This window comes from Pseudophryne corroboree, chromosome 4 (genome assembly GCF_028390025.1).
Source record: "Pseudophryne corroboree isolate aPseCor3 chromosome 4, aPseCor3.hap2, whole genome shotgun sequence".
Lineage (NCBI taxonomy): Eukaryota > Metazoa > Chordata > Amphibia > Anura > Myobatrachidae > Pseudophryne > Pseudophryne corroboree.
Genome location: NC_086447.1, coordinates 437893352 through 437912422, shown reverse-complemented (window position 1 = coordinate 437912422; position 19071 = coordinate 437893352). Strand labels below are relative to the sequence as shown.

At 48.2% G+C, this 19071-nt stretch overlaps 1 protein-coding gene across 4 annotated transcripts in view; it reads right to left on the bottom strand.

Moving 5' to 3' along the window:
- Positions 1-19071, bottom strand: part of LOC134909716 (cytochrome P450 3A9-like) — a 273043-nt gene that overhangs the window by 69051 nt on the left and 184921 nt on the right. For all 4 annotated transcript variants that reach the window (XM_063916913.1, XM_063916910.1, XM_063916912.1 and 1 more), the window contains exon 7: positions 16881-17029. In XM_063916913.1, the coding sequence (XP_063772983.1) occupies positions 16881-17029 (149 nt within the window). The remainder of the gene's footprint in view (positions 1-16880; positions 17030-19071) is intronic.

The window sequence follows — 19071 nt, the reverse complement described above, 5'->3', positions numbered from 1 at the left end:
GGCTGCCGGAATTCACCATATTCAATGAAAAACGGATTCGCCACAACCGCGGACGAAAATCGGCCGATTTGGCGGATTTTGACGCGATTTGAAAAAACGGGAAAAACCCGGGGGAAAAAATGGCGTGGGGTCCCCCCTCCAAAGCATAACCAGCCTCGGGCTCTTCGAGCTGGTCCTGGTTCTAAAAATGCGGGGAAAAATTGGGCAGGGATCCCCCGTATTTTTAAAACCAGCACCGGGCTCTGCGCCTGGTGCTGGTGCCAAAAATACGGGGGACAAAAAGAGTAGGGGTTCCCCGTATTTTTAACACCAGCATCGGGCTCCACTAGCTGGACAGATAATGCCACAGCCGGGGGTCACTTTTATGCCGTGCCCTGCGGCCGTGGCATTAAATATCCAACTAGTCACCCCTGGCCGGGGTACCCTGGGGGAGTGGGGACCCCTATAATCAAGGGGTCCCCCCCCCAGCCACCCAAGGGCCAGGGGTGAAGGTCGAAAAACGGAGCGTTTTCGCGGCAAATTTTCGCCCGATTGCCGCAAAAAATTTTCGGGCGAAAAATTGCTGCAAATTTGCAGATAATTGAATACCCTAGTAAGAGTTTGAGAGTGTGGGCTGGCTCCTCCCTCTATACCCCTCCTACCAGACTCAGTCCAGAAACTGTGCCCGAGGAGATGGTCAACTTCGAGAGAAGGATTTTACACAGATAGTGGCGAGACTCACACCAGCTCACACATACAAGGCAAACCAAGCTAACCAGCTTGAAAACTCAGCAATGGCTGAACAATATTACTTAACCAAGTAAGAAAAAACAGTACTTAACCAAGAACAAAGCAGTACTGAACTAAGTAACCACTGCAGGATCACTAAGTGCTGTGCGGGTGCCCAGCATCCTCTACGGGCTACGAGAATAGGATTTACCGGGAGGTAATTAAAATCCTATTTTCTCTTACGTCCTAGAGGATGCTGGGGTTCACATTAGTACCATGGGGATGTACCAAAGCTCCCAGAACGGGAGGGAGAGCGCGGAGGCTCCTGCAGAACTGACCTCAGGTCCTCAGAGGCCAAAGTATCGAACTTGTAAAACTTTGCAAACGTCTTGGACCCAGACCAAGTAGCCGCTTGACATAGCTGTAAAGCCGAGACTACCCGGGCAGCCGCCCAGGAAGATCCCACCTTACGAGTAGAGTGGGCCTTAACAGTTGTAGGACACGGCAATCCTGCCATAGAATACGCATGCTGGATAGTGAACCTGATCCAGCGAGATATCGTCTGCTAAGAAGCAGTAAACCCAAGTCAAACAGAGAGTCTGATTTTCTGTGACGAGCAGTCCTCTTCACATAGATTTTCACTCCTCAAAGTCCTTGGATGTTGTAAGGGCTCTGAAAATCTATGTGAAGAGGACGCCACTCGCCACTGCTTGCGGGTCTCTTGACCTTGAGCAGTAACTCTGAAGTTTTTTGTTGAGGCGGGAGTCCATGTCTGTTTGAGGAACCCCCCCAAAGATATGTCACCTCCTTGAACACCTCCGGATGGAGGCCCCACTCTCCTGGATGGAGATCGTGTCTGCTGAGGAAGTCCGCTTCCCAATTGTCCACTCCCGGAATGAAAATTGCCGACAGTGCCAACGCGTGCTATTCCTCCCAGAGGATGATTCTTGATACCTCCGACATTGCAGCTCTGCTCTTTGTTCCGCCTTGTCGGTTTATGTAGGCCACCATCATTACACTGTCCGACTGCACTTGAATGGGTCGATCTCTTAGAATATGAGCCGCATGGAGAAGACCGTTGTATACGGATCTTAGTTCCAGAATGTTTATTGGAAGACTGGATTCCATACTTGACCACCATCCTTGGAAGGTTTCCCCTAGAGAGACTGTGCTCCAGCCCCGGAGACTTGCATCCTGAATCCCGAACCTGCAGCACTCCAGAAGGTGAGGCATTTGTAGCCACCAGAGGAGTGAAATCCTTGCTTTCGCCGAGAGACGTATCTTCAGGTGCATATGTAGATGAGAACCCGACCACTTGTCCAGGAGATCCAATTGGAAGGATCGAGCATGAAACCTTTTGAACTGCAGAGCCTCGTAAGAGGCAACCATCTTCCCCAGAAGACAAATGCACCGATGAATCGATACCCAGGACATCCCGGACCACTGATTTTATCACCAACGCCTTCACCGGTAGAAACACCCTCTGCACCTCCATGTCGAGGATCATCCCCAGGAAAGAAAATCTCCTTATCAGCTCCAAATGTGATTTTGGAAGGTTCAGGATCCAACCATGGACCCTGAGCAGATGAGTCGTAAGAGTAATTGACTGCAACAGCTTCTCCCTTGACGACGCCTTTATCAGCAGATCATCCAGGTATGGAATTATGTTCACTCCCTGTCTGCAGAGGAGAACCATCATCTCTGCCATCACCTTGGTGAAGACCCTCGGTGCCGTGGAGAGACCGAATGGCAGCGCCTGAAATTGATTATGACTGTCTAACAGGGCAAATCTGAGATAAGCCTGGTGCGGAGGCCAAATTGGAATTTGGAGATACGCATCCTTGATATCTAGGGATAACAGGAACTCCCCCTCCTCCAGACTTGAGATCACCGCTCTCAGAGACTCCATTTTGAATTTGAACTCCCTTAGATAAGGGTTTAACGATTTCAAGTTCAAAATTGGTCCGACCGAACCATCCGGTTTCGGTACCACAAAAAAGTTTGAATAGTAACCCACATTGTGCATATGAGGAGGAACTGGAACAATGACCCCTGACTTTTCCAATTTCTGGATAGCTTCCTGTAGGATAGCTCTGTCTGTCAGTAAAGCTGGCAAGCCTGATTTGAAGAATCGGTGAGGTGGGGTTTCTTGAAACTCTAGTCTGTACCTCTGGGACACAATATCCTGTACCCAGGGATCCAGGCCGGATGACACCCAGACGTGACTGAAACGCCTGAGTCTGGCCCCCACCAGCCCGTTCTCCAGGCTGTGTGGACCACCGTCATGCTGAGGATTTGGAGGTACCAGAAGCAGGCTTCTGGTCCTGGGAGCCTGCGGGTGCAGGCTTTTTGGATTTTTTTAAAGAAGGTGGTAGAAGGCTATGGACTTCTTTGTCTTAGCGAGCCGAAAGGACTGCGATGCAGATGAAGAAAAGGGTTTCTTCGTAGAACACGTAGCTGAGGGAAGAAAGGGTGACTTATTTGCGGTTGCCATGGAAATCCACGCATCCAATGCTTCCCCAAAGAGAGCCTGACCTGTGTAGGGTAGCTTCTCCACACTTCTCCTGGATTCCGCGTCTGCAGACCATTGGCATAGTCAGAGTCCCCTGCGAGCTGAGACAGACATAGAAGATATCCTTGCAGTCAGCGTACGCCAGTCCTTCATGGATTCCACCATGAATCCCACAGAATCCTGTATGTTACGTAAATATAATTCAATGTCACTACTATCCATTGAATCCAAATCCTCAAGTAACGTGCCTGACCACTTTACTATAGCTTTAGAGATCCATGCGCAGGCAATAGTAGGCCTAAGCGCCACCCCTGAAGTAGTGTATATGGATTTGAGCGTAGTGTCAATCTTAGGATCAGCCGGTTCTTTTAACGCGGTAGATCCAGGGACAGGTAAAACCACCTTTTTGGAAACAGATGTGTCAACTATGGGTGGGTTTTCCCATTTTTTCCTATCTTCCTCAGGGAAGGGAAAAGCAACCAGAACCCTTTTTGGAATCCGGGTTTTCACAGGATTTTTCAAATAAAGCGTTTAATTCTTTAGACGCAGGGAAGGTTAGCAAGGTTTCTCATTGTCTGTGAAGTAAGCCTCCTCAACCTGCTCAGGTGGTGTGTCAGTAATGTTTAATACATCTCTAATGGCCTCAATCAAGAGCTGCACCCCCTTTGCAAGGGATGCCGCCCCTCTCAGCACACCCCCATCACCATCTGCCGTGTCAAAGTCGGTATCCGTGTCATCTTGCATAATCTGGGCAAGTGCACGTTTCTGTGGGTATATGCTAGGGAGTTTTGAAGGGATAGGTACAGAACCTGACCGAACTGCCATAGACTTCTTTAAAACCTGAGTTTCAGTCTCAGTATGAGCTACCCTAGTACAGATTTGAGAGATCATACCCTTAAGATCATACCCTTGAGAGATAACCACTCAGACTCAGTAATAGGGATCTGAGACAAGACACTACATTCCTGTGTACATGGAATGGATTCCTCCTGAGTGGAAATGTTCTCTGCAGCATAAGACACAGAGGGGGTCATTCAGAGTTGATCGTAGCTGTGCTAAATGTTAGCACAGCTACAATCATTCACACTGACATGCAGGGGGACGCCCAGCACAGGGCTAGTCTGCCCCACATGTCAGTGCCGCCCCCCCCCCCCCCCCGCAGAAGTGCAAAGGCATTGCACAGCGGCGATGCCTTTCCTCTACAAGAGTAGCTTCCGACCAGCCCAGCTTTAGCGTGATGGCCGGGAGCTACTCGTTGCTCCCCGGCCCGCAGCGGCTGCGTGACGTAAGTCTGGCAGGAGGGGCATAGAGGGAGGTGCCAGCCCATACTTTCAAACTCTTAAAGTGCCAATGGCTCCTAGTGGGCCCGTCTAGACCCCCATCGTTCTAATGTGGACCCCAGCATCCTCTAGGATGTAAGAGAAATACCATGTTCAGTACTTTATTGAGGCATAAGCAATTACGAAACAGCACTCTCTACCCAAGGACAAAAAAGAAGATTTTAAACCTACCGGTAAATCTTTTTCTCCTAGTCCGTAGAGGATGCTGCGGTATAGACGGGTTCCGCAGGAGACATGGGCACTATAAAGAACTTTAGAATGGGTGTGCACTGGCTCCTCCCTCTATGCCCCTCCTCCAGACCTCAGTTCGAGAGCTGTGCCCAGAGGAGACGGACAGTACGAGGAAAAGATTTTTGTTAATCCAAGGGCAAGATTCATACCAGCCCACACCATCCACACCGTATAACATGGAATATACGCAACCAGTTAACAGTATGAACAAAACAGCATCAGGCAAAGACTGATCTTAACTGTAACATAACCCTTATGTAAGCAACAACTATATACAAGCCTTGCAGAATTTGTCCGCACTGGGACGGGCACCCAGCATCCTCTACGGACTAGGAGAAAAAGATTTACCGGTAGGTTTAAAATCTTATTTTCTCTTACGTCCTAGAGGATGCTGGGGACTCCGTAAGGACCATGGGGTTTATACCAAAGCTCCAAACCGGGCGGGAGTGTGCGCGGATGACTCTGCAGCACGATTGAGCAAAAGCGAGGTCCTCATCAGCCAGGGTATCAAACTTATAGAACTTTGCAAAAGTGTTTGAACCCGACCAAGTAGCTGCTTGGCAAAGCTGTAAAGCCGAGACGCCTCGGGCAGCCGCCCAAGAAGAGTCCACCTTCCTAGTGGAATGGGCCTATACCGAATTTGGTAACGGCAATCCAGCCGTAGAATGAGCGTGCTGAATCGTGTTACAGATCCAGCGAGAAATAGTCTGCTTTGAAGCAGGAGCGCCAACTTTGTTGGCTGCATACAGGACAAACAGTGCTTCTGTTTTTCTAACCCGAGCCGTCCTGGCTACATACACTTTTAAGGCCCTGACTACATCCAGGGATTTGGAGTCCTCCAAGTCACCCGTAGCCACACACACCACAATAGGTTGGTTCATATGAAATGATGAAACCACCTTGGGCAAAATTTGAGGACGAGTCCTCAACTCCGCTCTATCCACATGGAAAATCAGATAGGGGCTCTTGTGAGACAAGGCCACCAATGCGGACACCCGCCTTGCAGATGCCAAGGCCAATAACATGACCACCTTCCAAATGAGAAATTTTAATTCAACCTTTGGAAGAGGTTCAAACCAGTGAGATTTTAGGAACTGTAACACCACGTTAAGGTCCCATGGTGCCACTGGGGGCACAAAAGGAGGCTGGATGTGCAGCACTCCCTTCACAAAAGTCTGGACTTCTGGGAGAGAAGCCAATTCCTTCTGAAAGAATATAGATAGGGCCGAAATCTGTACCTTAATGGAGCCTAACTTCAGGCCCATATCCACTCCTGTCTGTAGAAAGTGGAGAAAACGGCCCAGGTGGAAATCCTCCGTAGGAGCATTCTTGGCTTCACACCAAGATACATACTTCCTCCAGATACGGTGATGTTTCGCCGTCACCTCCTTCCTAGCCTTTATCAGCGTAGGGATGACTTCTTCCGGAATACCTTTCCCAGCTAGGATTCGGTGTTCAACCGCCATGCCGTCAAACGTAACCGCGGTAAGTCTGGGAACACGCAGCGCCCCTGCTGTAACAGGTCCTCCCTGAGAGGAAGAGGCCACGGATCTTCTGTGAGCATTTCCTGAAGATCTGAGTACCAGGCCCTTCGAGGCCAATCTGGAACAATGAGTATTGTCTGCACTCTTTTTCGTCTTATGATTCTCAATATTTTTTAGATGAGAGGAAGAGGAGGGAACACATAGACCGACTGAAACACCCATGGTGTCACCAGGGCGTCTACCGCTACTGACTGAGGGTCCCTTGACCTGGCACAATACCTCCGAAGCTTCTTGTTGAGGTGTGACGCCATCATATCTATTTGAGGAATTCCCCAAAGACTTGTTATCTCTGCAAAAACTTCTTGATGAAGTCCCCACTCTACTGGATGGAGATAGTGCCTGCTGAGGAAGTCTGCTTCCCAGTTGTCCACTCCCGGAATGAAGACTGCTGACAAGCGTTTACGTGATTTTCCACCCAGCGAAGAATCCTGGTGGCTTCCGCTATTGCCACTCTGATCCTTGTCCCGCCTTGGCGGTTTACATGAGCCACTGCTGTGACGTTGTCTAATTGAACCAGAACCGGTAGGTCGCGACGAAGATTCTCCGCTTGTCGTAGGCAGTTGTATATGGCCCTCAATTCCAGTACGTTGATGTGTAGACAAGCCTCCTGGCTTGACCATAGTCCCTGAAAATTTCTTCCTTGTGTGACTGCTCCCCATTCTCGGAGGCTCGCGTCCGTGGTTATCAGAACCCAGTCTTGAATGCCGAACCTGTGACCCTCTATAAGGTGAGCACTCTGCAGCCACCACAGGAGACACACCCTGGCCCTGGGGGACAGGCTTATCTTCTGATGTATTTGCAGATGGGACCCGGACCACTTGTCCAGAAGGTCCCACTGAAATGTCCTTGCATGAAACCTGCCGAAGGGGATGGCCTCGTAGGCTGCCACCATTTCCCCCAGAACTCGAGTGCATTGATGAACAGACACTCTTTTTGGTTTTAGCAGGTCTCTGACCATGTTCTGGAGGTCCTGGGCTTTTTCCATTGGGAGAAAAACCCTCTTCTGTTCCGTGTCCAAAATCATGCTGTCAGGTTTGGTTTTACTTGTGTCCCCGGAGGGGGCGCTGGTGGGTCAGTGGAGGTTGAGTGTAAAAAGTGAGGAGGCTGGATGATGTTTCTGCGCATGTGCGCAATGAGGTTTTATTAACAGAAAGTCAACAATAAGGCAGCAGGGATACTTGCAGATAATAAACAATAAAGGATGCAATGGAAATGGTAATGGTAATGATGCAGCGTGAAAGCGGAGAGTCTATGGAAAATAATATGACTGGATAACTGAATAATAACAATGGTATGGAAACCAATGCAGTTAAAACGTGGAGCCAGCAGAGATGGTGGAATATGTAGCAACCTGGTAGCAGATGCAGGAGACTGGTTGGTAAAGTTCACAGTGCAGATGGTATTACACAGGCAGCTTGCAGGTTACTCACAGGTGAGGTGATGGGAAGCACCTGGAGCAAGAGTCTCTACTGCAGATGGCTGGAGCACACTGAGGATGTGAGAGGTGTGAAGCCAGGTAGTGAACGCAGGTATAGCTGGTGCTTGTAGTTCCACAGAGAACCAGGAGAATAACCAGGAACACGGAGGAACAGGAGAGTAGATCCAGACACACGGGTCGCAGGAGTGACACGAAGTTCAGGACAACCTCAGGCTCACCCTGCAGCTCCTGATATACCCCCAGGTATTCAGGCATTGGTTGGAGTGGAGCAAGTAGGCGCGGCCAAGCTCCGGATTGGCCGCCGCACTCTGAGTGATGGGAGACTGTCATGGCGGCGCCCATGCCGCGGGCCAGCAGGAACGCGGCGCATTCACACGCCCGCTGACAACAGGAGCGCCCCCAGGCCCAGGATGATGTCCGGCGGCAGAGAGGCGGACGACAGCAGAACGCAGGAACCCCAGACGGAGTCCGCACCGACGGACAGATGCAGCTGCGGTGAGTCGATTCCTGACACATGCCTAGGAATGATAGTCGAGTCGTTGGAATCAATTGTGACTTCGGCAGATTTAGAATACAACCGTGCTGTTGTAGCACTCTCAAGGAGAGCGACACGCTTTTCAGCAATTGATCTCTCGATCTCGCTTTTATCATCAGGAGATCGTCCAAGTACGGGATAATTGTGACTCCCTGCCTGCGCAGGAGCACCATCATCTCCGCCATCACCTTGGTGAAAATCCTCAGGGCCGTGGAAAGCCCAAACGGCAACGTCTGAAACTGGTAACGACAGTCCTGTACAGCGAATCTCAGGTACTCCTGATGAGGAGGATATATGGGGACATGAAGGTATGCATCCTTTATGTCTAGTGACACCATAAAATCCCCCCCTTCCAGACTGGAGCTCACTGCCCGGAGCGATTCCATCTTGAATTTTAATTTTTCAAGTAAAGGTTTCGGGATTTTAGATTTAAAATGGGTCTGACCGAGCCGTCCATTGGCGGGTCCACAGGGCTCGTCTAGCAGAAATCGCCATGGCGTTGGCTCTCGAACCTAGCAGCCCAACGTCTCTTTGAGCGTCTCTCATATATAAGACTGCGTCTTTAATGTGACCTAAGGTCAATAAAATGGTATCCCTATCTAGGGTATCAATGTCAGCTGACAAGGTATCTGTCCAAACTGCAACTGCGCTACATACCCATGCCGATGCTATTGCCGGTCTGAGTAAAGCACCCGTATGCGTATAAATAGATTTTAAGGTAGTTTCCTGTCTGCGATCTGCAGGATCCTTGAGGGCTGCCGTCTCTGAAGACGGTAGCGCCACCTTCTTGGACAAGCGCGTTAAAGCCTTGTCCACCCTGGGCGAGGATTCCCACCGTACCCTGTCCAGTGCAGGGAAAGGATACGCCATAAGAATTCTTTTGGGAATCTGCAGTTTTTTGTCTGGAGTTTCCCAAGCTTTTTCAAATAACTCGTTCAGCTCATGAGATAGGGGAAAGGTTACCTCAGGTTTCTTTTCCTTAAACATGTGCACCCTCGTGTCAGGGACAGAGGGGTCATCTGTGATATGCAAAACATCTTTTATTGTAATAATCATATAATGAATACTTTTGGCCACCCTTGGGTGTAACCTTGCATCATCGTAGTCGACACTGGAGTCAGAATCTGTGTCTGCTATTTGGGATAGAGAACGTTTTTGAGAGCCTGAAGGGCCCTGTGACACAGTCAAAGCCATGGATTGACTCCCTGCTTTTTCCATGGACTCTGCTTTGTCCATCTTCTTATGTAATAAGGTCACATTTGCATTTAAAACATTCCACATGTCCAACCAATCAGGTGTCGGCGTTGCCGACGGAGACACCACAATCATCTGCTCCACCTCCTCCTTAGATGAGCCTTCCGCTTCAGACATGCCGCCACACTCGTATTGACACCCCCACACACACAGGGATATATTTATATGAAGACAGTTCCCCAATAAGGCCCTTTGGAGAGAAAGAGAGAGAGAGAGTATGCCAGCACACACCCAGCGCCAACTGACACTGGAAACAAATTCCCAGATAATATAGCGCTTTTATATATAATTATCTGTATAATACACTCGCTGCGCCTTACAAATGCCCCCCCCCCCCTCTTTTCTGCTCTGTGTCACCGTGTTCAGCAGGGGAAGAGTCCGGGGAGCCAGCTTCTCTGCAGTGCTCTGTGGAGAAAATGGCACTGATTAGTGCTGTGGAATCAAGCTCTGCCCCCTCGAGCGGCGGGCTTCGGTCCCGGTCAATATTTTGTAATACTGGCAGGGGGCAGCCTATATATATGTATTTGCCAGTCCTAGAGGTTTATATTGCTGCCCAGGGCGCCCCCCTCCCCTGCGCCCTGCACCCATCAGTGCCTGCAGTGCGTGTTGTGTGTGGGAGCAATGGCACGCAGCGTTACCGCTGCGCGCTTACCTCAGGGAAGATCTGAAGTCTTCTGCCTCCTTTGAAGTCCTCTTTCTTTTTATACTCACCTGGCTTCTGTCTTCCGGCTCTGTGAGGAGGACGGCGGCGCGGCTCTGGGACGAACGGCGAAGGGAGACCTGCGTTCCGACTCCCTCTGGAGCTAATGGTGTCCAGTAGCCTAAGAAGCAGAGCCTATCACTTAAGTAGGTCTGCTTCTCTCTCCTCAGTCCCACGATGCAGGGAGCCTGTTGCCAGCAGGCTCCCTGAAAATAAAAAACCTAACAAAATTATTTTTTTCAGAGAAACTCAGGAGAGCTCCCTGTAATGCACCCAGTCTCCTCTGGGCACAGAAACTAACTGAGGTCTGGAGGATGGGCATAGAGGGAGGAGCCAGTGCACACCCATTCTAAAGTTCTTTATAGTGCCCATGTCTCCTGCGGAGCCCGTCCATACCCCATGGTCCTTACGGAGTTCCCAGCAAATGTTGTTACATATAGGGGTATATGCAATTGCGGTCGAATTCCCGAAAATTGTCGAAAAACTGGACTTTTTCGCCCCCCCAAAAAAATCGACAATGCAATTCAGTACTTTCCGTCAAAAAAACGGACTTTCAAAACTCGACTTTTTGAAATTCGACTTTTGTCAAATTCGACTTTTCTGCAATGATACAAATGCGGCAATTCGACAAAAGTATATTCAATTGAAGTTTGGAAATTCGACAACAGTGCTTTTAGACAGTAAATTCGTCATTTTCAATCCGCCACACTTTGGTGGGGGAAACTAATAAAAAAAATGTAAAACATGTTTTTTTTTGTTTTTTTTTTTATTGGTAATAGCATATCTATTTATATTAGAAGGGATTAGGTACTTGTACTTGGTTTGGTCTTTTTTGGAGGCACAAGTATTATTTATACATTTTTAAAAATATATATATATATTTTTTTTTTTTTATGGAATGGTAAAATCCCAGAAAAAAATGGCGTGGGGTCCCCCCTCCAAAGCATAACCAGCCTCGGGCTCTTCGAGCTGGTCCTGGTTCTAAAAATCCGGGGGGGAAATGGCCAGGGGGTCCCCCGTATTTTTTACACCAGCATCGGGCTCCACTAGCTGGACAGATAATGCCACAGCCGGGGGTCACTTTTATACAGCGCCCTGCGGCCATGGCATTAAATATCCAACTAGTCACCCCTGGCCGGGGTACCCAAGGGCCAGGGGTGAAGCCCGAGGTTGTCCCCCCCCATCCAAGGGCTGCGGATGGGGGGCTGGTAGCCTTGAGAAAATGTCCAGGCGCAGAGCCCGGTGCTGGTTTTAAAAATACGGGGGATCCCCTGGCCATTTTTTCCCCGGATTTTTAGAACCAGGACCAGCTCGAAGAGCCCGAGGCTGGTTATGCTTTGGAGGGGGGACCTCACGCAATTTTTTTTCGGATTTTTCCCGTTTTTTTAAAAATCGCGGCAAAATCCGTAAAATCGGCCGTTTTTCGACAGCGGGACTGTTGAATCCGTTTTTTATTGAAAATGGTCAATTTCGGCACCCACTTGCCGAAAATCGACGGTCAAATTGTGTCGAATTAAAAAACGGGCGAAAAATTGCCGCGATTCGCCGCTAATTGCATATACCCCATAGTATTGTCGCACGTGTATCATTTTAGAAAATTACTGTTATAATATTCGACTAATTTTTCAATACTACAGCTGTACGCCTAGGGGCTAATTCATAGTCGCAGGCTGCTGCAATCGCTTTTGTGTCTTTTGCTGTTGTTGCATCTGTGACTTTTTGCAAAGTTCGTAAAAGCCCTGTCCCTGGTATACAAGTGTGTGTCTGGCTGTACAAGGACTGGGACACTCACACTGTGACAGACTCATAACACTGCCATTACACACCCATACGATGGTACAAATCTATAGGGTAAATTTACTAAGGTCCCGATTTTGACCGAGATGCCGTTTTTTCTTCAAAGTGTCATCTCGGTAATTTACTAAACTCAAATCACGGCAGAGATGAGGGCATTCGTATTTTTTTGGAAGTAGTTGTAAAAAAATACGAATGAATACACCATCGGTCAAAAAACGCCAGCAAATTAGTAGAACTCGGTAATTTACTAAAAAGTGCAAATCTCTAAAGAGGAAAACACTGCCGTGAAAAATTACAAATCGCAAAAAAAAGTGCTAAAAAAAAGCAGACCTGCTTTTTTGAGCCGTGATTGCATAGGCATGCAGGGATCCATGAGATCCGTGCATGTCTATCGGTGGGAAGGGGTGGGAAAGTTGTTTTTTTCTCAAAAAAAAAATGCGTGGGGTCCCCCCTCCTAAGCATAACCAGCCTCGGGCTCTTTGAGCCGATCCTGGTTGCAGAAATATGGGGGGAAAAATGACAGGGGTTCCCCCATATTTAAGCAACCAGCATCGGGCTCTGCGCCTGGTCCTGGTTCCAAAAATACGGGGGACAAAAAGAGTAGGGGTCCCCCGTATTTTTAAAACCAGCACCGGGCTCCACTAGCTGGACAGATAATGCCACAGCCGGGGGTCACTTTTATATAGTGCCCTGCGGCCGTGGCATCAAAAATCCAACTAGTCACCACTGGCCGGGGTACCCTGGGGGAGTGGGGACCCCTTCAATCAAGGGGTCCCCCCCCCAGCCACCCAAGGGCCAGGGGTGAAGCCCGAGGCTGTCCCCCCCCATCCAATGGGCTGCGGATGGGGGGGCTGATAGCCTTTGTTGTAATTCAAAAGATATTGTTTTTAGTAGCAGTACTACAAGTCCCAGCAAGCCTCCCCCGCATGCTGGTACTTGGAGAACCACAAGTACCAGCATGCGGTGGAAAAACGGGCCCGCTGGTACCTGTAGTAGTACTACTACTAAAAAAATACCCAAAAAAACACAAGACACACACACCTTGAAAGTATAATTTTATTACATACATACACACAAACATACATACATACTTACCTATGGCCCCACGCAGGTCGGTCCTCTTGTCCAGTAGAATCCAAGAGTACCTGTTGAATAAATTATACTCACGAGATCCAGGGGCCCAGGGTCCTCGTCGCATCCATGTGTAATCCACGTACTTGAATAAAATAACAAAACGCTGACCCGAGCCACGAACTGAAAGGGGCCCCATGTTTTCACATGGGTCACCTTTCCCCGAATGCCAGAAACCCACTCTGACTTCTGTCTAAGTGGGTTTCTTCAGCCAATCAGGGAGCGCCACGTTGTAGCACTCTCCTGATCGGCTGTGTGCTCCTGTCCTGACTGACAGGCAGCACACGGCAGTGTTACAATGTAGCTACTAAAAACAATATCTTTTCAATTACAACAAAGGCTATCAGCCCCCCCATCCGCAGCCCATTGGATGGGGGGGGACAGCCTCGGGCTTCACCCCTGGCCCTTGGGTGGCTGGGGGGGGGGACCCCTTGATTGAAGGGGTCCCCACTCCCCCAGGGTACCCCGGCCAGGGGTGACTAGTTGGATTTTTGATGCCACGGCCGCAGGGCACTATATAAAAGTGACCCCCGGCTGTGGCATTATCTGTCCAGCTAGTGGAGCCCGGTGCTGGTTTTAAAAATACGGGGGACCCCTACTCTTTTTGTCCCCCGTATTTTTGGAACCAGGACCAGGCGCAGAGCCCGATGCTGGTTGCTTAAATATGGGGGAACCCCTGTCATTTTTATCCCATATTTCTGCAACCAGGATCGGCTCAAAGAGCCCGAGGCTGGTTATGCTTAGGAAGGGGGACCCCACGCAATTTTTTTTAATGATTTTACATTGTTTAATTTAAAAAAAAAAAAAAAATGAACCCCAGCACGGATCACACAGATCCGGCCGAGATTCATTGTAAAAAAAGTCGGCAGTGTTTTGCTAATCACTGCCGTAAAAATAAAAACACGAATTACATCGACATCGGAGGAAAAGAAAAACCCGAATACGACAGCTTAGTAAATTAGTCGTAATAAATTCAAAAAGTTGCAGTTTTACACTTTCGATGTCATTCGTGATTGAACTTTGACCTTTTTCCGAAAATTACGAATGTTAGTAAATTTACCCCTATGTGTCTGAATTTCCACCTCCCAGTCACTACCCAGGCACACTCAAATACCTCACAACCGTGCGTCTCACTCGCAATTGCACCTTTGTGTGTACACACTGTGGGATGCATGATCTGTGCAAATTTCTAGCAACTTATACACAGTTGAAAACTATTGACTATTTGCATTAATATCAGCTCTGTATGCAACTCATAGTCAGGCCTCTAATGTTTTTAATATAAAAGCAGAGACTGTGCAAAGAAAAAAAATTGCAAAACACTTACAGTACAAAACATTGCTATATAAACAGTTCCGCAAACAGTCCATAACATCCCCCCCCCCAACGCCACCCCTAAAACTGTGCAGCGATAATCCGTCCCCGCCCACTGCCAGGAAATTTGTCTGATCACATGCGATCGCAATCAAAGTCCTTCCGCTTGCGTGCATGTGCAGAAGTACGGAAACTGGCAAATAGCGATATCCGCACTTCACCGATTTATGTTGAATCGGGCCCTCGGGTTATTAGTAACCTACATGTTTCAACACACATACGTTGGGGCTGAATCAGAGATTAGGGGTATGTGCTCCCGAAATGCATGAACAATAGTAATGTGTATATTCACCTGTAAGCAGAGTTATACCATCTTGCAGTGCGCCCCCTATGTGCACACTTGGTTTACCACCAGTCATCACCATCAGTACACACTTGCACCAACACCGTACTAGGTGGAAAAGATGCCTGGAAACAAGTGGATATTTGCTTATGTACAACTTTTGACTCTTAAATCATTGCTTCTTTAATTCTAGTGGCTAAATCGCTGAAAACTTGTAGATGCAGTAATACCGATTGGTGTGTCTTTATACACATTATCGGTCATACCAACAAAACTTCCACTGGCTCTATGGAGGGTGCAGTCTCTCCACCAGAGTATGGCCTCCTATGTGCGCGGTTGAGCGTCTGTGTACACAGCCACTATCACTGACACGCCTGCGTCACTCCCATAATATGCCCATAAGATGGACCATCTCCGTGCATGCTCTAAGCCATCTCCATGTCTGTCAGCGTCCGGAGTCTTACCAGTACGCTGGGGCCGCGGGGCTGGCTTCCTTGGCGTTGTGCGGGCAGCGGCGGAGGTGGGCTGCTGCGCCGGATCCGTGGGCAGCAGTAGCGGAGGTGAGGGGGTCCGCTCGTGGCGGCGGGACGCTGCTACAGCGGGTCGCTCTTGCTGAACCGTTGCTTGGAGACCAGGGGCAGTGAGCAATGCGGCTTTGCAAAAAGGTCTGCATTACTGGGCGCCGCCATGTTGGAGACCAAGTTTTAAGCATAGTTCCTGTTTCCTGTTTCTTCCAGCCAATCCAAGGGAAGCTCTCCCTAGAAAAGGGGGCTGGTTTAGGACAGGGACGCCAGTGCTTCAAGTTACAACCCTGTTGTAGGTGCTTTAGCCTGTGCTCCCAGGATTCCTGCTGTATCTTGGTTCCTCCTGATCCTGCTTGGTCGGTTCTCTGTTGCTGCTGCAGACCTGCCGTTTCTTGCCTGCTACTGCCTGTGGAAGCGCTCCTGGAAAACCCGGTCCAGTAAGACTCTTTGGGCACAGTCGGCCCCGGGTCTTCTGCCTCGTCTTTCAAGCCACACTCCACAGATCTCCTTCACCAGCCACGCCTTTGTACCACTGACCACAGCCTGCAGATTATTATCTTCAAGCCTCGTTTTCCAAACCACAGTCCACAGTCCTCGTCTCCAGCCACGTTTTGAACTACCATCCACAGTTCCACAGTTCATCATCTACAGTCTTGTCTTTCAAATCACAGTCCGCAGTTCTTCACCTCCAGCCACGTCTTTAACCATTGTGCTTCAGCCTCAGTTCCCTACCTCAGCCCTGTACATAATAAATACTTTCCATTGACTCTCAAACCCCGCCTACGTTCTTCATTGCTCCGTGTCCCATGCGAAGAAACTATATCCAGCCCCCTCATCTGGTTCATTCACAGCCTGCTACCTCCTCGGGCAAATCACAGCTGCCGGATCATCAAACCCTGCCAGACGTGACAATGTCACTGCCAAGGAATGCCGGCTACATTTTTAATACACCTTTCTGTGTGTGCATCTGAAATCGCAACTGCGCCTCTGTACAGAACCAACTGGGACACATGCGCAGTGCGATAAACACATACGTAGAAAAAAAACACTCCACTGCTTCCAACATCGACAGTGCGTGCGACTCAGAATGAGGCCCAAATTGTATTTATACTTTCTGCGCAGACTGTGAGCCAAAGCTCTTCTTCTTTGTCTGCTCTCTGTCATATTTTATTAGACATATTATAGATTTGCCACACCCACCAATGATATAATACTACAGCAATAATGCTGTTATACCATCTTGCCTCCACTTCCTATTGTCAGGAAGACTTTGGGATTACATAATGGAGTACGAGTCAGAGGCAATCTGCAGAATGGTAAACCCTGCAAGCAGGCTTATTACAAATCACATAAAAATCTACAAACAATAATTTAAAAGTAAATAATAAAATTAAGAAACTACAATTAAGGATATTACAGTCAGACTACCTACAGTAGTATTGAGACACATTGGTTAGACTAGGTGAAGCCAAAAACATAGCAGCAAAAAAATATATATATATACTTTACCAACGACGAGGAGTAATGGACTGAATAACCCGAGTTTCAGTAACTTCTTGGTTTGTGTAACAAATGGATCATTAGGCTTATTTAAAGAGTCGATGTTCACACTGAATGAGCTACTGGTGATAACATCCATACTGTAAGCTCCCAACATGCTAAAAGATTAAAGACACAATATTTAAATGAAATTATTATTGCTATCCTTTTATTTATATAGCTCCTGCTTTATAATAAGGCTTCCAACATATTGGAGTGAAAAATCTGTATTTAAGATGTGTTTGCAACATAAGTTAGATGTATGTAAACAGCTGTGAACATAACGATTGATGTAGTAAATGAGACTGTACGTAAATGCATCTTCACATGTATTTCTTCCTGTTTCGTCACAGAAGTAAATTTAATAACCACAGCTTGAATTAACTTATAAATGAATATCAAACAAGTATAAAACGCCAGTGAGCAAAAAGAACAGGAATATTAAAAGAACAGATCACAACAATAATTGCACACAATGATGGCAGCTCTCAGACAACTGAATCTGCCCATTTATGTAAAGTCCGGTACACACTGGACGATATGAACGATAATCTTTTTTGAAAGATCTATCATTCATATCAACCAGTGTGTATGGATGAACGATGCGCGTACCAGCGGGTCGTTCTCGTTCATCCATGATCTACCGAACATTCAGCTCAGTGTTAACTAAGCTGCATGTTCGGGGAGTGTGGGGGATGACGTTGATCGCTCGATAGCAGTTTTTAGCAGCCGTGCAAACGCTATGCCACCGCCCACTGGGAGTGTATTTTAGCTTAGCAGAAGTGCGAATGTTTTTATTGCAGAGCGCCTGCAAAAAATTTGTGTGTAGTTTCAGAGTAGCTCTAAACCTACTCAGCGCTTGCGATCACTTCAGACTATTCAGTTCCGGATTTGACGTCACAAACCCGCCCAGCGTTCGCCCAGCCACACCTGCCTTTTCCCTGGCATGCCTGCGTTTTTCCGAACACTCCCTGAAAACGGTCAGTTGCCACCCAGAAACGCCCACTTCATGTCAATCACTCTGTGGCAACCAGTGCAACTGAAATGCATCGCTAGACCCTGTGCAAAACTGCATCGTTCATTGTGCACGTACTTCATGCGTGCGCATTGCGCCGCATACGCATGCGTAGAACTGCCGTTTTTTAGCCTGATCGCTGCACTGCGAACAAATGCAGCTAGCGATCAACTCTGAATGACCACACATATCGTTTAGTGATATCATTCAGTGTGTATGCGCTATAACGCTGAATGATATATACGTTATGGTAAGAACTTACCGTTGATAACGTGATTTCTCTTATGTCCACAGGTATCCACAGGATAACATTGGAATATTGTCGAGCGACAGCGAAAATGGCACCAACACGGTCACAAGCTTTCTGGCCTCCCAGGATGCATTGGGGCCCACATCATAAAGTCCCGCCCACTGACTCAGTCAGATCAGTTCTTTCCACAGCGATTTTAGGCAGGAACATCAGGCAGAGACCTGTTTAGGCGATAAGAACACACAAGCACACCCTTCCATACAAGAAGGAAGAGGTTTTAGTGATTGTCAAGATCCTCAAATCAGATGCGTCAGGGTGGGATCCCTGTGGATACCTGTGGACATAAGAGAAATAAGTTCTTACCATAACGTATATTTCTCTGGCTGGGTCCACAGGATTATCCACAGGATAACATCCCAAAGCCATTTTAGTGGTGGGACGCTCCTGATTACACAGGAGGACATTTCGCCCGAAGTCTGCGTCATGAGAGGCAAAAGTATCCAAGGCATAATGTCTGATGAATGTGTTTATGGAAGACCATGTGGCTGCCCTACATATCTGTTCTGCTGAAGCACCCTGCTGTGCTGCCCAAGAAGGACCTACCTTACGTGTAGAGTGTGCAGAGACATTAGCCGGAATAGGGAGATCTGCATGAGAATAAGTTTCTGATATTACCATTCGGAGCCATCTCGCCAGCGTCTGTTTACTAGCAGACCAACCTCTCCTATGGAATCCGTAGAGGATAAAGAGAGAATCTGTTTTCCTGATGGCCCTAGTACGATCTATGCAGATTCTTAAAGCTCGGACTACGTCCAGCGACGCTTCTCCCGCAGATAGTCCCGATACCTGAAAAGCTGGGACTACAATCTCTTCATTCAGGTGAAACTTTGATACCA